The 15,292-nt window shown below is 36.2% G+C and overlaps 4 protein-coding genes across 5 annotated transcripts in view; 2 read left to right on the top strand and 2 right to left on the bottom strand.

Moving 5' to 3' along the window:
* The first annotated feature begins 1,992 nt into the window (after nucleotides 1–1,992).
* On the top strand, nucleotides 1,993–6,234 carry LOC103481664 (uncharacterized). The gene is made up of 7 exons (XM_008437295.3): nucleotides 1,993–2,098; nucleotides 3,243–3,313; nucleotides 3,572–3,708; nucleotides 4,539–4,708; nucleotides 4,789–4,871; nucleotides 4,979–5,086; nucleotides 6,081–6,234. Exons 2-7 carry the CDS (start codon nucleotides 3,278–3,280, stop codon nucleotides 6,174–6,176), a joined length of 630 nt encoding a protein of 209 aa, XP_008435517.1. The 5' UTR covers nucleotides 1,993–2,098; nucleotides 3,243–3,277; the 3' UTR covers nucleotides 6,177–6,234.
* A 5-nt stretch (nucleotides 6,235–6,239) lies between these two features.
* Nucleotides 6,240–10,152, bottom strand: cntd1 (cyclin N-terminal domain containing 1). Its single transcript, XM_008437296.3, has 8 exons — nucleotides 10,080–10,152; nucleotides 9,718–9,865; nucleotides 9,036–9,111; nucleotides 8,787–8,958; nucleotides 8,540–8,702; nucleotides 7,372–7,516; nucleotides 6,775–6,871; nucleotides 6,240–6,643 (listed from the first exon to the last, which is right to left on the bottom strand). Exons 1-8 carry the CDS (start codon nucleotides 10,137–10,139, stop codon nucleotides 6,536–6,538), a joined length of 969 nt encoding a protein of 322 aa, XP_008435518.2. The 5' UTR covers nucleotides 10,140–10,152; the 3' UTR covers nucleotides 6,240–6,535.
* An 870-nt stretch (nucleotides 10,153–11,022) lies between these two features.
* On the top strand, nucleotides 11,023–12,670 carry coa3a (cytochrome C oxidase assembly factor 3a). Its single transcript, XM_008437297.3, has 2 exons — nucleotides 11,023–11,269; nucleotides 12,067–12,670. Exons 1-2 carry the CDS (start codon nucleotides 11,074–11,076, stop codon nucleotides 12,168–12,170), a joined length of 300 nt encoding a protein of 99 aa, XP_008435519.2. The 5' UTR covers nucleotides 11,023–11,073; the 3' UTR covers nucleotides 12,171–12,670.
* A 508-nt stretch (nucleotides 12,671–13,178) lies between these two features.
* The window catches only part of wnk4a (WNK lysine deficient protein kinase 4a), a 47,415-nt gene continuing 45,301 nt past the window's right edge, over nucleotides 13,179–15,292 (bottom strand). For both annotated transcript variants that reach the window (XM_008437298.3, XM_008437299.3), the window contains 3 exons: nucleotides 14,902–15,107; nucleotides 14,730–14,824; nucleotides 13,179–14,647 (listed from right to left, as the gene is read on the bottom strand). In XM_008437298.3, coding sequence (XP_008435520.2) covers nucleotides 14,645–14,647; nucleotides 14,730–14,824; nucleotides 14,902–15,107 — 304 coding nt within the window. In that variant the 3' untranslated portion in view covers nucleotides 13,179–14,644. The remainder of the gene's footprint in view (nucleotides 14,648–14,729; nucleotides 14,825–14,901; nucleotides 15,108–15,292) is intronic.

The raw sequence follows: 15,292 nt of genomic DNA on the forward strand, positions 1-15,292 counted from the left end.
ATAATTTCAAGATTCAACTTTATTGAAGAATACACTTAAAACATACTTTTATAACATAGTAACGCTGAACTATAACAAGAGTTCATGAACAAAATCGCTTTGAAATGTACAAAATAATTCTTTTACTTTCCATTTCAAATTTTCTTTATCAATCACAATAAAATCTAATATGTGCTGCTATCATAGTTTGATAAAGTTTGATCTTGATCTCCGTTTGCATATTAGGTCATTGCATCTGATTGTTGGGTTGACAGGCAGTTTTTTGTTTTTATTTATTCCACATAGCTTACTGATGATGACATCCAGTGTTGTATAGACTGCTATCAATGTTGTTTTGGCACACTGTATTGTCCCTCATGTTTAAAGCTTGTCTGTATGTCTCTTAATTTTTACGTCTGTTTTTTTTATTTACTGTAACAATAATTGCTCTTTCGGACTCGAAAAAAACTTGAATCTGTTTGTGAACCTGAATCTAAACATTAAAAGTTAGAAATGAAAATTCAAATGACTACATGAACAGGTTAAACATTTATTAGGAGTTCAACCTGTCAAGCTAGTCACTGGGAATGACAAGAATAGAGAGGATTAAAATGAATGCAGTTATGGTGCAACATTTTAAAACGGGTGTAAATGTGGTTTTCAGTGTTGTTAGTTCTTTTTGTTTCTGCAATATAGCAAGTTTTGGTTAAAAAAATGTTTTGCATGTTTCGAAGGTCCTTAGCGTTCAAGTAAATGGAGAAAAATAAACAGGTTCTAAACGGGATTGGGAGTTCAAATGTACCTGAGGCAAAACTGAAGTGTTTTGATATCTTTTGCCTCATGACAGGGTCATGCTGAAACAAAGCATTAGGTCAGACAAGGTTCAATACCAATTTGCTCCTTAAAGGGTGTTTTCATCCCCTTCTCTGTCGCTCTGTTTTAGGCAAAACTGTGAGTGAGATCACTCTTTGATTGGAGGCAACTCCACACATGAATGGTCTCTGGATGCCTCATTGTCAGACATTTCATGATAACCTTTAAGTTTTCTTCTTCAGACAGTCTTTTTTTTCTAGATGTCTCAGCCAGTCTGAAAAGGGCTTTATCAAGTCTCAACAGGCCAAACATGGTACTTCTTCGAAAACACGAGCGTCTTTGATCTTTCTTTTGTTAGACAGAAATAGCTTCTTTGCTGCTCTTCTTGTGACCAGACAAAAACTCATAAGTCTCCATCTAACTGTAAGTAAGTGTTTACAGCTGGATTCTCTGTGAAAGCAGTTCAACCTTCTTCTTTTACTTAAACTGCTTAGTTATGCAATAAATTATTGATTTGGGTACAATCTTGTTAGCACAAAGAACATTACCAAGATATTCAGTTCCTCAGAAAATATGACAAATAAGCGGTAAAAAGAAGTTAGAATACAGGAATGTCAGTTTACTGAAAAGTATGTCCATGAGCCACAACACGGCATCAGCATGTGATTTAACCAACTTCTGCATAGACATAAATGCAGCATGGCATGGAAGTGATCAGCCTGTGGCCCAGCTGAGGTGGTAAAGAAGACCAGGTTGCTTTAATAGCGCCTGTCAGCATAATTGGCTTGGGTCATTCTTATGACAATACTACAACGATTCTTAGGGGTTTAGGTCAGACCGAGTCTGCAGCCCAATCAAGAACAGCAAAACCATCCTCCTCGTTAAAGCAGGTATTGGTACTATTGGCCATGTGGAGGAAGTAGCTTAAATTAAAAATTAAACTAGCATCTCCATACAACTTGTCAGCAGATACATAATGTCTCTTTAGATAGCTGTGCTAAGATTGGACTTGAAAAAACACAGAGCACCATCATCGGTAGATGACATGGCTCCACGCATAACTTGGATTCCATGTCTCTCCCTTCTTCCTCCAGACTTTGGAGACTTGATTTCCAAAAGCAATTGAAAAATGTATTCTAATCCGAAAAGAGATATTTTGGGTCACTGTGCAACATTTCAGGCTTCTTTTCTAATCTCCATAGAAACACATCATTTGAAAAACAAAAACACTCACAAGATCATTTAAAGCGTTAAACTCCACAACTCCCTGTGAAAGCTGACCTCTCTACAACTGTTCATTTGAAAAGTAAGTGAAACTCTGTGCAAGTATTTATTCTCAGTTTTTGTCCATAATTCTTGTACATAAAACTGTCAATATTTTCTTTTGAAGATTTATGAAGTAGAGAATTGATATAATTTCTGTTATTTCCCTGAAGACCCATGCTCCTTTTACTCACCGAAGGTCCTCTCGATTAAATTTGTCAGGTCTCATGATTTCAATGACTGTAAGCTGAGATGGTTGTTAAACCATGTAGCCACAAGGTGGCATATTTTGCATCTCTATATTATTATTATTATTATTATTATTATTATTAGATGGACATTCAAGTAGAATAGCAAGACCAGCTATAGTAAACATTTCAATCCCAGACCAGTTTAACAACATTGTTTACATAATGGAAAATGATCGGTTGATTGGATAGTCATGTTTTTTTTTTTGTTTGTTTGTTTTTTTGTGGTAAAAATGTATTTAACTTGAAAAATAACCAGAACAAAAATTTACTAACAATACCGAGTAAATAATATTTACAGCGTGTTGTTTAGGAATTATCTTCACAGGCGTTTCTGTCTAAGCTTTTCAGAAAGAACATGCATTTAAATGAAGTCCAGATTCAGTTGTTTTGCTATTTCAAATAAAGTAAGTAAACAAAGAGTTGTTTATTTTCAAAAAAAATAAAAAATCCAAAATTAGCAAGCTATGTTCCAATTGCAATGTGGAGCAATTCTTCCTTAACTTTAAGATCATTTAATTGAGTTGTTAGTAATATGTTTTAATACTTGTTCTTATAGTCTTGTAACAGCTAACTTAGACAAATCTGACCTTTTGAGACAGACAATTCAAATTCTTCTGGTTCTGTCGCATCAGCTGATCGGACAGGGTCACGTTTTGAAAATCATGTCATCACAAGGAGGAATTTTCCACAGCATTGAAATTATGTTACGTGTGTGTCACCATGGTCAATCACAATGTTGTTAAGTTTCCAACCTATTTCACATTAAATTCAAGTTCAGGAATCCTCACCCCGCTCCCTGTTTAATTAAAGTTCTGTTGAAAATACTTTTGTTTTGCTCAGAGTTGTGATTTTTACTTTTATAAAACAAGGTACTATAGCTCCATCTGCTCTGTTATAATTATGTAAAAACAGACTATAACTCCTTTTGTATTACAGGTTAAATTAAGTGGCAAAGGAGAGGATCTTCAAAAATGTTTAACAAGTTGTGGAAACGTATCCGTCAATGGGTAATGACACATTTATGATCTCGTTTGACTAAAATGTTAAAAACCTGAGCTGTATTTAACAATGTGACTGTACTTACAGTATATGAAGTGTGGAAAGTTAACACTGCAGAGTTATTCACTGAAAGCCAGGCTTCTAATTAGCCATAGCCATAGAGACCACATAATGTAAACTATGAGATAGGGGTAAACATGTCAAGAACTGTCAAAACTTTAAGGACATTTTAATAAACTAAGACATTTTGTGGTGGCCTTTTTCAGTTATCTTTCAACGCCTGTGAGGACAGTCCATTACCTGAGTCAGCGAATGAGCAGAGTCAATGGACCACAGCTACAGATGAAGCAGCTCGATTACCAAAAAGTTTAAAAAATGATGCTGCCTGCCATCACAAAGAGAGGTAATCACAAAAATAAATAAATAAAAATACTTTTTGATTTCTTGCAACCGAAATCAATTGCATGATTGATTCCTTGCAATCCCCTATAGGATTCTTTTAGAGTAAACTTAAGGTGCTATTTTCTTAAAAAAAAAAAAAAAGAAAAGAAAAAAACTGAAAAATAGCCTTAGTAGGAATGTAATTGGTCTAATAACATTAAAGATGTACTTTGATAACACTGTCCTAAAATATCAAATGTTTTTCAATAAGATTTCTATTGTCTTACATAGAATTTTGGGAAATATATGTAAATGTGTCTTATAAGGTGCAAATGTCGTCTTAGAAGCAACTTATTTACTTCTGTTATTAGCCTTGTGCTGTTGGTTATGAAAGCTGATCAACTCTTTAATTTATTAGTCTATTTAAACTATAGCTCCTGCACAGCAAAACACCACATTTATAATTTCTTGTATTGATTAGTTAGTTCATGAAAACACATAGGAAGTTCTACAAAGTACAGAAATGATTGGGTGTCATCAATCAATCAATCAAATTTTATTTGTATAGCACATTTCAGCAGCAAGGCATTTCAAAGTGCTTTACATCATTAAAAACAAAAACACAGAGTCATATAGCATTGAATAAACAGTAAAAAGAGAAAGAAATAAAATAAGAGAAGATAAAAAACATTAAAACCCACACCCCTTTTTTACCCTATAGAACTTTAGCTAAAACACTGTTTAACTGGGACTCTAGCCCTTAGGACTTTAGCTGAAACACCATCAACTGGGACTCTAACCCTTAGGACTTTTGTCATATTGCACACTCTTAACTGGATCACCTTGTCTTAGCAATACACCAGATGATATATCACATGATAATGAGGACAACCAGTGCCGCATCTGCTACGGAGACCGTTCAGATGCCGACCCCCTGCTGTCGCCCTGCCTGTGTTCAGGAAGTCTGACATATATTCACCGCAGTTGCCTGAAAACATGGATCAGGACCCGACTACAGTCAGGTCAGCTGCGGAATAGTAGATGACTAAAATAAAAATGTCTGCCATCATGTTGTTGGGTAACCTGCCAACACTTTTTACAGGGTCCACCTTGGGTGCTGCCACAAGATGTGAGATTTGCACCAAAACATTTTACTCTGCGGACAACAACCAGCAACAGTCAGAGGTAAACACTTGCAGGACCTCTTAATGAACAAAGTAAAACGTAGAACAGAAAAACATCAGCTATAAAGAGGAGTACTTCTTGAAAATATGCTGTCCTAACATTTTCAGTTGAGTAACTTCGAAGAACTCATATTCGAAGTGGAACATCTGATGTCGGAACTGGAACTCCTGAGCACTGTGTTGTTTATGAACAAAGTGCTTTGGTTATCACCTATGGTAACGCAATGTCCTCTAATCTTGCATTTATTTACTCAATGAACTTATTGTAATGTGAAATACAGGTTTGCCAAAATCTCAGGATTGGAAGACCAACAAAACATAGTTCCAGTTTATTGGAACCAGAATGCCCCAATTAAACAGTTTAGTTTGAATAAGTGAGGTTAGCAAGAAACCAGAAAATCAGTGAAAAAATTTATTTTAGTCATTCAATTCAAGATTAGCTACATATGTGATTGATTCAGTTAATTTAAATTACCGTATTATGGCTTATAAGCTAGCAAAAAAAAAAAAAAACACATTTAATTTCTTATGAAATTTAGAACACTAAGCAAGATAACAAAATATTTTTTGATGCAAAAATGGTATCGCATACCATCATAGGGAAGACAGTTGTCTTGACAGCTTCCAAGCAAACATTTTTAAAACTGCTCAAAGGTAAAGTAGGTCACATAAATTGATTGCTAGAGAAGCTAAGTATTCGTGTAATGCCATATGTAATTAGAAAATTAAGCAAAAGGAAAAAGTCTGGAGAAAAAAGGGTGCACAAGTAGCAGAGACAATATGGATAATAATAAATGGTTTTCAATACACAAAAGGCTGTCAATGTATTTCAACCCAACAGTATTTGGATTAGAGTCATTTTTCATGAATTATTACGTTAGTGCAGATATTTTTGCAAAATCTTGCAATAATATGATAACATTGGCAGGTGTCAAGTTCCGCTGGAAATTTTAGAGATGATATTGACTTTGGATATTTCAAATAATGATATTATTTGAAATATCATTTCAAATAATCATTTGAAATGATATTCAAATGATTATTTATTGTGAAAACCTCACACTGGAACTTAAGGAAAATTGATTCTGACTAAAATGGATTACCTCTCGATGATAACCTTATCAGTCATGCATCTGTATTTCCAACCTCCAGAGACTTGCAGTGGAATCTGTAAAGTTTTTATAAAATTCTCTCTTTTTGTTTTTTACAGATGTACACAACTTATTTCAACAGAGTAGGGAGCCCGGTAAGAACTGTAGGATGGGAGGTTATACTAAATGTTCGTCCACACACACCTGATACCTAATCAAGAAGCCAAGTCCATCTTAATCTCTGTGGAACTAAACAATAAACTGTAAAGCAATTCTGGTTGAGTTGATCAACGTGGCAGATGAAACAGGATGAGATTTATTGTGAAATATGTCAACAAAGTGAGTCCAAAAATAATTTACAAATCTTTTCCATTTTTTTTTTTCTGATCAGCAAAATGAATATAACGTTTACAAAAATTCAAAGTAGCATTTCCCGAAACACATTAAATTCCTAGAACACAGCTGTAATTTGTTTTCGGGGGATGGAGAAATCGTTCCCCTAAAATGCATGCTGGACATTTTCCATCTACATATGTTGAGCTTCTAACAACATCAGCACTGTGAGTTTCCTTGTCTACACTGCTGAAGAACTGGTACCAGTAATGTGCGCTACTATCACTAGAGCAAATTCAGTGATGTTTCTTCTGGCGATTCCTGTGATGTGGCTCAGTTCACCCACCACCTGTGGCATAAGTACAGAAAGAGCAATCACTCAGTTTGTTTTGCGTTGACAAAAAAGAACCATGGAAAGAATAACACAGAGAAGCATGAAGCTAGTTTAATAATACGACAGATAGAAAATGTGTTTTTCACCTGTTTCCATCTTTTGAAACAAAGGATGTATGTTGCCACTGCAATAACACAAACTCCACGAAGCATGCGATCCTCAGTCACCGTCACAAAATTTTCCCTGGTGTTAAAAAATGTTTAAAATTAAGATCACATAGCAAGACAGGGACATCTTATAAAACGAACACACAGCCGCTTTTCCCACTAATGGTCTTCCCCTTATGTATTTGTAGCTTTATGGATGTGTAGCTACAGAAAGAAGCGGCAGCATTTATAGACACAAATAGGAAACTGCTGTGTTTTTATGTTTGGCTCCATCGTTACACATCTGAATCCAACTGGGTTTGCTGCAAGTGCTAACAGCTGACATTCTTCTGTTCAACAACAAAATGGTGGATCTACTGTGTCTATGACCAGATGCTATGCAGGGTACCACCATCTACTGGCCAGTAGAGCATTTAGTGTCCAAGTCACTGGACAGATGTTGCTGACCGAGCAGCAACTTTTTTTTTTGAAAATGCTATTGGAGAGCATTTTCAAAACAGAGACCTACATCAATTAGAGAATATTGTTACATAAACTACCTGTTGGAAATCATCAGTGGCTAGACAAATGTAATACCTCTGTTCCATGGACGGGCTGACACACTGACAGACGCTTCTTAGCAGGGAGTCATAGATTGCAGTCTGCTCCAGGGTGACGAACTGGAGGACATAATGGCAGAGCCGATAAAGGTGCTCTACGGGCACGGACGGCTCATTGTGCCCTGCAAAAGTGAACCGATCGAATTCAAAATATACATTACATGTATTTTAATTCACATACTTCTTACAGTGGCAGTCAGAGGTTTATACAATTACTTGTAAAACATAATCACCATTTTGGGAATTTACAGATGTATCTCTTTTCTAATTTGGAAGAAGTAAAAAACACACAGCTACAAGGATTTGTTTTTTTTTTAAAGGCCAGAGGTCGTTCTGTATTTTCTATGAAATGCAAAGAGTCAAATTTATATGCAGACTTAAATATCTATGTGCAACATTAATAATATCTGGTTTTGTATCCTTTAACAAGCTGTGCCTTAAGTTGTGACATAATTTGATCTCAATATTAGACAATATCTTGGAAGTTTTAGTAGACGTATTTTAAGATAGTTGAAGTCAGGATTATTTGAGAAGTTTACTGTTAGCCTGACTTATCTATTTCAAAACAAATTTTTATTCAAGGATAATGACACCACTGATCTATTTGTTGATTTGAAATGAAGGTGAAGAAATGTAATGTAGTCCTCCTCCATTTCTGCAATGCAGCAGTACAGGCCAACAGCAACATGCTCTCCCGTTGTTCAGATCCATGACCAATGTTGTCAAAATAATCTTTTTTATACTGCCAAATTGACAATACAATCAACAATCAGCCACACATACTTATGAGAACGTAATCATCCTTGGATGCTAAAATGCTTTTTAACAACCTTCAGTTTAATTTAAAACCGATTTAAGTGAATATCTTTATATATTGCAGCCAGTACACATAACATAATTTATTGGATTAGAGCAAATCTGAAAATCTAATATCAATTCAAACTTATCTACTGAATTCTTGTGTTTAAAAATCAATTAAAGTTGTTGGTTGCATAAATCCACCCTAAAAAAAAAAACATTTCAAGTGCACAAATTAAATGATCAAAATTCACATGACTTTTATTCCTATACTGAGTGTATGCAAGCCTTTAACTGGAACGGTACATTTCTAATGTAAATTAGTCATCATCAACAAAACTCCTTACCAAGGACCTCCAGAATGACTTCCACGTACGTCAGAGAGTTAAGGACATTGAGTCTGTATTCAACGCCTTTAAAGACCATCAACTCTGATTCCAGGAGGGTCTGTTTGGAAACACTGAGGCCGAAAGAATGCAGGAACTGTACAGCAGTGGAAGTATCTATCATCTGCAATGAAGAAAAAGTCTTGGCAAGTTATTTTTTTACTCCAAGATACTGACAGTTATCAGTCAACTGCACTAAAACACTTACATGACAATGCAAAAACAGTTTGTTTGCAAGTTGTACACAAGAGAAGAGGATCAGAGGGAACGTATCCTTGAGATTGTTAAAAATCAAATCCCCATATCTCTTTGACTCGTTAATGGCTACACTTTGAATAGGGATTTTGGCAAGTGTATCTGCAACATGCTTTACCATAAACCTAGAAGAGATTAAAAACACTGCATTAATAATGGATAACATGTGAAAAGGAAAGCGAGAGGTCTGCCATCTTCTTACCTCTGCAGCAGTTCGATTGCATGGTATCCTACTGATGGATCAAGTTTCAGTTGTTGAGTGATCAAGAAGATGTATTCTAGGAAACAGGACGACTTTAGGATGGAAGTATATAACTTGAGAAAACTGAGGTGTTTTTTGTTTCAATAATTCTGTGTTACATTGACAAGTTAATTTTATGTAGAGCAAACATCTGTGAAGGAAAAGTATTATTGTGTTTTATAGAAATAATAACTCAACATTACAGGAACATGCAGAACAATTCTCAAGATACATTCTTTTTCTAAAGTTTTATAGAAGTTAGCTTTTTATAGAAAAAAATCTAACACTGGTGAAGCTTCTGTCTGCTAATAGTACAGAATATTACTCTTATATAAGGTAAAGGGAAAAAAAACTAAATCTAGAAAGCATATTTTCCTAACCTTAAATTATGCGCGACTATACATGGGGAACACTGCTTAAAAATAGTTTTACTGAACAAAATTAACGGCTGTTAACGTATATCCAACAGAATGGTACATTTAGAGTATACGAGTAACTCTAAATGTACCATTTACTTTTTTTTTTCTTTTAGCAAAACTTAAGACATAAAATGTAAGAAAACCTTTTCCGTCCTTTTTTAGTCAACAACGATAAGTAAAAAAAAAAAAAGATGGTTTAATTTTATAAAACATTTTTTACCTACCTACGAGTCTTTTCTGTTTAAAGGTTCCGCTCCATTTCGGTAAGCCATCCAGATAGTCCTTGTTAATGTTGTTTAAATTAATGAGGAAATCATTGAGAACGTCGAAGGGAGTTTCGCCAAAATTTAGACGTGCGACGACACGATGGCGCTGAAAACAAAGGAACGTTTTTGCCATGCTGCTTTGACAAACCTAACGTTTAACGTGCGGTTCTCCTACTAAGTGTTACATTACAAACTGAACTGACATTTTACTCTGTTCCGAAATACAAATACTACCCCTCGCCTGAGAATTATATCTACCACAAGATGGCAGTGTTAACAAAGCTCCTTTCTAGGACCATTTTTAGTAGGAACCAACGTACCCGATTTTTACTCCGCACCGGACACGCCAAAGCATCCGCCATATTGTGAAAGGCAAGCATGTCCGTAAATACGACACAAGTAGACTAGTATTGGAAACCGCGGTGTCCACTTAATACAAACACAAAGGTTTGCATTCAATAAATATTGATGAATCTTTCTTACGAATGCTTGGTAGTCAATTAAAATCTGTGAAGCTCATATGTGGAAATGTAAAGCACATGATTTATAGCAGCCAGTTGTCTAAAGACAAAAATCCCATTTATTCTGAAAAGTCTCCGTGGGGGATTTATAAAGTAAATTTCTAAAGTAAATCAGTAATCCACGGTGAACAACAATTACAACACAAACAGGCATATTTGGTTTCACTTAAACAAAAATAATGGCATTTAATTTGTCTAGAGCAGGGGTCAGCAAACTTTACAGTCAAAATACCTGGTTTGCTATGAGTCCAGCAAAACTGTTGTTTATGTCATATAGGAAATGTGCTTCCTATAACGTGTTTCCATTTTATTTCCGTTTTGTTTTGTGATTATATATATATATATATATATATATATATATATATATATATATATATATATATATATATATATATATATATATATATAAACTTTAAAACTGTTAAAACAGTTGTTTTTATGTTTAAATTTAAAATCAATAGCTGGTTCTTTTTCATTTTAGCCAAAGTTATTAAAAGTCACGTGGAAGGTCCAAAGAGCCACGGGACACTTTTGAAAAGTATTCGCTTAATAAAAATACACTGTGACATGATTAAGACGTTAATCATATATCTGTCTTTAAATCTGTCCGTGCTGTTACATCTGAAATGTGATTTGCCACCCACCAATGAAAAGGAAGAGGAAAAAAGATCTGACAACCATGTGCTGAGGCAGTACGCATTTACGTTACATCGTCAAGTTCCGTAGTAGCAGATGATTTGAAGCTCGGTAGCGTCGTCTGGAACCACCCCCTGACGCTCCACTGACCGTAGACATGGCTGAAAAGAAACCTCCGAAGTCTGACTCTCCGTTCGCCACTAGGATAGACCCGGCCAAAGAGAATCTTTCCCGGGATCAGATGCATTTCATCAAGCAGGCGGAGCTGGAACAGTGGAAAAAGAAAACATCAAAGCTCCGAACGCGGAACGTTGTGACGGGACTCGCAATAGGAGCCCTCGTGCTGAGTATCTGTATCCTTTACGTCAACTGCAAGGTGAACTACGTAACGTTAGCTTAGCATGCTAATTTTACTTCTGCTGTGTACAAAATACAAAATAAGTAGTTCTAAAACTCACTGAAGTTTAGTACTAATTAATGCATTAATCATAATCAACCGTCTTGAAATTTACTGGAGGAACTGTTCCATTTACTACGAAGATTTCATGATTTACTTACGTCTAACTTTGTAGTGTGGTATGCTAACTCACTGTACATTGAAATGTTTTCATTAGCATAATATAGACAAGTAAAAAATTCCTTAAATTAACATTTAGCAGACAATGTTAATTTCGCTCCATCAATCTTTCCTTTTATTGTTAAAGAAAATCGCCCCCATATCCACATGCTTCCAATAATTTCGCATAGTTCTGCTTGAGGAGCAATTATTTACTCTCAGAAGTTAGTTTAGTTTAAGGACAAATAGGGCTGAACAAAAAGAAGAAAAAAAACACAATCTTGAGATCTTTGTAAAAAAAAAAGTGTTCTTTTCCTTCCGCTTCAGTGTTTTTGCATTAATCTATCATATAAAATCCCACTGAAACATATTGGAATTTAACGTTTGAACATAAAAAAAATATGAAAAAGTTCAATGAATTTTACATACCGCTGTATTTCAGAATGATGGTGAATGTCTAAGAACTTTTTATTTCAAACATCTGTTTATGTTTTTGTCCTCATATGTTATACTAAGTAGACCTTTTGATTCATTTGTCACATTTTTTCCCTTCTGATTTCAAACATTTGCCTTGACCCATCGCTCTTAAATCAGATGGCTACACGTTTTATTCAGTCTCCCAGGAGCGGATCATGGATGAAATCGATGAGGAGGCCAAGCGTGCCAGACTGAAGGGACCGAAGACTGGAGCCAATTGAGGCAAACCAGGCTGCCAGCCTCTTTATGGACCGTGTTCTTTGTCCTGCTCCTAATAAGGAGAGGGCGGACAATGCCACTGAGTAATATTCCATACCTGGCTGTGTTTTTTTTATTTGAAACAGAGCAGGACTTTGCTTTGTTTAGATAATAGGGATTTAAGGGGTGGTTGTTTTGCTTCAATCATTGATTTGTCTTGAGCTTCATTAGGCTTCAATCAGTGCAACAGGCTAATCCACTGACCTCAAAATGGCCATTCAGTGCTCTGTGGAAGGCCTTGATGGTATTTCTGCCTGACTCTTCCATTTCTAATCATGCAATTGCACCATGTTAGAGAAATACAACAGAAGCTATGAACATTTTATACGACAGTGGCCTTGGATGGACATAAATACTACTACACTGGTAAAAAAAGACACACGAATCAGCTTGATAAAATGTTATTTATGTTGATCAAATGTGTTTGTACTATATAAATCTAATGTGTTGAATTCAAAACATATCTTTAAAAGTTGTGTTGTTGTATGTCGTAGTAAAAATGACAAGAGCCGAAGTATTTACATTTTTATTTTGTTCAAAATTTATTTATATATGCAATCTGATCTAGAATAAAAATATAAAGTAAGACATTTTAAGAGAAAGGCACAGACTGAGCTTGGCAGGACAGCAGCTTCAGTGAGCAATATGATTATGTATTTACATTCAACATCTTTAATGCATTTCAGAAGTTTTGTCTGCCAGAAAATCCTGTGTATAAGGCAACAGCTAGAGATTCACAGCTTGGACTCTTGGACACAGTCCGAATCGAAGCAGAACAGATGGACAACTGAGTTTTTAAACCACAAACATGTTGTTGGACTGACTGAGAATAACATTTGAATCTGCTAAAGTGCACAAGGTGCTTGATCTATAAAATAATACACAAGTGCCTCTCAAATTAGAATACAATCTAAAAGTTATTTAGCATTTCAGTTAAAAAGACAAATTCAGATTCATTGCACATAGCGTGGTTTGTCTTTTTTTTTTTTGGAAGATTTTGCTATGAATTGCATAATGAAGCATAAAACGACAATTTGACCGTTTTCCTGCAGACAGTCGGAGATGCCCATTACAATGTAGGTAAGCCACAAATGATCAATAGCTAATAAAGCTGCTGGTCATAACTGCTGTATCCAAACACATTTATGCAGAACAAAACATTTGTGGCAGGAACAAATGTGAAGCAATGGCGATTCAGTAATTCATGCAAAAGGAGCTCAACAAAGCTTTGCACATATAAACCTTAGCAAACTGAGATTTCAATTTTCACATTTTTAAGTCTTTTTTCTATTAAATTTTTTCAGAAAACCTGAATTTTGGGGTTTCATTAGCTACATTCACTCTGTGTGTATTGAGTCTACCTTAAAGGAGTTGAGCTTTTTAAAACTGAATTATTAAAATAAACTGAGTTCAGTTACATTTTTAATTTACATTCATGCACCTGCATGTTTCTTTTTGCTCCAGAAGGATTCATGGTACCAGAAATATTTTAGTTTACTTTTGAAACTGTAAACATGAGCTATATTAAATGCACTCAGCTATAAATGCACAGTGAACAGGAAAGCCAGTAGTTTTGAAACAATTTAACCCAGCTAGAGAATTCCTAACATAATGGGCTTTCTGCATCAACTTTCTCACTTGATAGTACTGTAGTGAGAAAAAATCTTGCACAACAGAAACATTAAAATGTCACATTTTCGTCCCATCTCGTCCCACCAGAATGCAGACATTAAATTAGTTGTCTTAACGGTACGAATTTGAATAAATCAGAACATGATGCAGGTAGATTCTTCGCATTAGTTCAAGGAAGGAAGTAACTGCCGCTCTTCTGAATGAGAATATATTCACTGTTCATTCAGCAGAGGATGCGAGTTCATTATAAAGTACAGCAAGTGTGTCAGCCTCACAGTGGCTCCTGGTACTGTTATTATGAACAGCATCAAGTCAGACAAGCAGGAAAACATCAATTTCATTCTGGGTCAGCTTCATGGTAGACGCCTTCTGCAGCACACGGCACCATCGCTTGACTGCGTCGTTGCATTATCAGGGAGAATAATCAGCAGAGAACTATGGCAGATTTACATTTGTACTGTAGGAGTGAACGCGACGGCACACATCAGGACCTCTGGAGGTTCACATTGTTTCTATTAGCTGTGCTGCTTGGAGTCCACAGAGCATCTCCTCTGGGTGACTCCTTCACATGCTGGGCTGGTCAACACTCTTGAGAACTGGATTGTCCCGTATCGTCTCCAGCCTCGTCAGTAACGGCTTCTGTACAAGTGAGGTAAATGAGCAGCCGGCGGAGCCACATGATCACTGACAGAGAGGCGCAGATTGTTTGGATGGTGCACCAGTGAAAGGGTTAAAGGATTTTGACCTCTTGCGGTCACACTTCAGATGAGGTAGTCCGGATATTTAGAGTTCTTGGCCCAGGCTCTTACTGGAAACAGGAAATGAAAACAAAACAGTGATGAGGACGGCGAGGATGCAGGTGAAGTTTAGTTGACCCTCATCTCACTCACCATTCTACTGATGTTGGTGGCAAAAGTGACGCCTTTACCGGGTTTGTCCTGCGAGCCGCTGCTGCTGCCTCCGAGAGAGTTTCTCCTGATGATGCCTGGTTAGAAAGTGGTTCTCAATAAATCCACATAGAGAGTAAGTTGTCACATAAGGAAAACAAAAGTAATTTCTTACCTTGGAGAGGCAGGATGTCCACACGCTGCAGACTGTTCCTGCGCGATGAGGGAAAGCCATTCCCTTTGGAAAGGCGGCGCTGCCGGCTGCACAGCATGGCTGCAGGAGAGACGATGCCCGGCGGAGGAACCTTCCCCATCCTCGCATACAGTTCCTCGATCTCTCTCTTCTGTTCGGCTTCCAAGGCCTGAACCTCTGATAGGTGTCTGTAAATGACCAAAAAAAAAAGTACAATGTGAATAAATTGCCTTGCCGTAAGCTGAATGAATGATTTTTTTCATCCCATGTAACCCATTTCTACGCTGAACGCAGCCAAAGTTGAGCAAAAAGAGAAGCTTGTCCTCAGAAAGTACATCTAAAAAGAGCAAGTTAGTGTTTAAAGTGTCTCTGG

The sequence above is a fragment of the Poecilia reticulata genome, chromosome 19 (genome assembly GCF_904066995.2).
Source record: "Poecilia reticulata chromosome 19, P_reticulata-male-v2, whole genome shotgun sequence".
NCBI classification, from domain to species: domain Eukaryota; kingdom Metazoa; phylum Chordata; class Actinopteri; order Cyprinodontiformes; family Poeciliidae; genus Poecilia; species Poecilia reticulata.

Coding starts and splice junctions, on each gene's coding strand:
- LOC103481664 (XM_008437295.3), top strand. CDS start 3,278: ATGTTTAACAAGTTGTGGAAACGTATCCGTCAATGG. Junction 3,314..3,571: donor GGAAACGTATCCGTCAATGG/GTAATGACACAT, acceptor GGCCTTTTTCAG/TTATCTTTCAACGCCTGTGA. Junction 4,709..4,788: donor CAGGACCCGACTACAGTCAG/GTCAGCTGCGGA, acceptor CACTTTTTACAG/GGTCCACCTTGGGTGCTGCC.
- cntd1 (XM_008437296.3), bottom strand. CDS start 10,139: ATGCTTGCCTTTCACAATATGGCGGATGCTTTGGCGTGTCCGGTGCGG. Junction 8,703..8,786: donor AACTGTTTTTGCATTGTCAT/GTAAGTGTTTTA, acceptor TCTTCATTGCAG/ATGATAGATACTTCCACTGC. Junction 6,872..7,371: donor AGCCCGTCCATGGAACAGAG/GTATTACATTTG, acceptor TTTTAACACCAG/GGAAAATTTTGTGACGGTGA.
- coa3a (XM_008437297.3), top strand. CDS start 11,074: ATGGCTGAAAAGAAACCTCCGAAGTCTGACTCTCCGTTCGCCACTAGG. Junction 11,270..12,066: donor AGCCCTCGTGCTGAGTATCT/GTATCCTTTACG, acceptor CTCTTAAATCAG/ATGGCTACACGTTTTATTCA.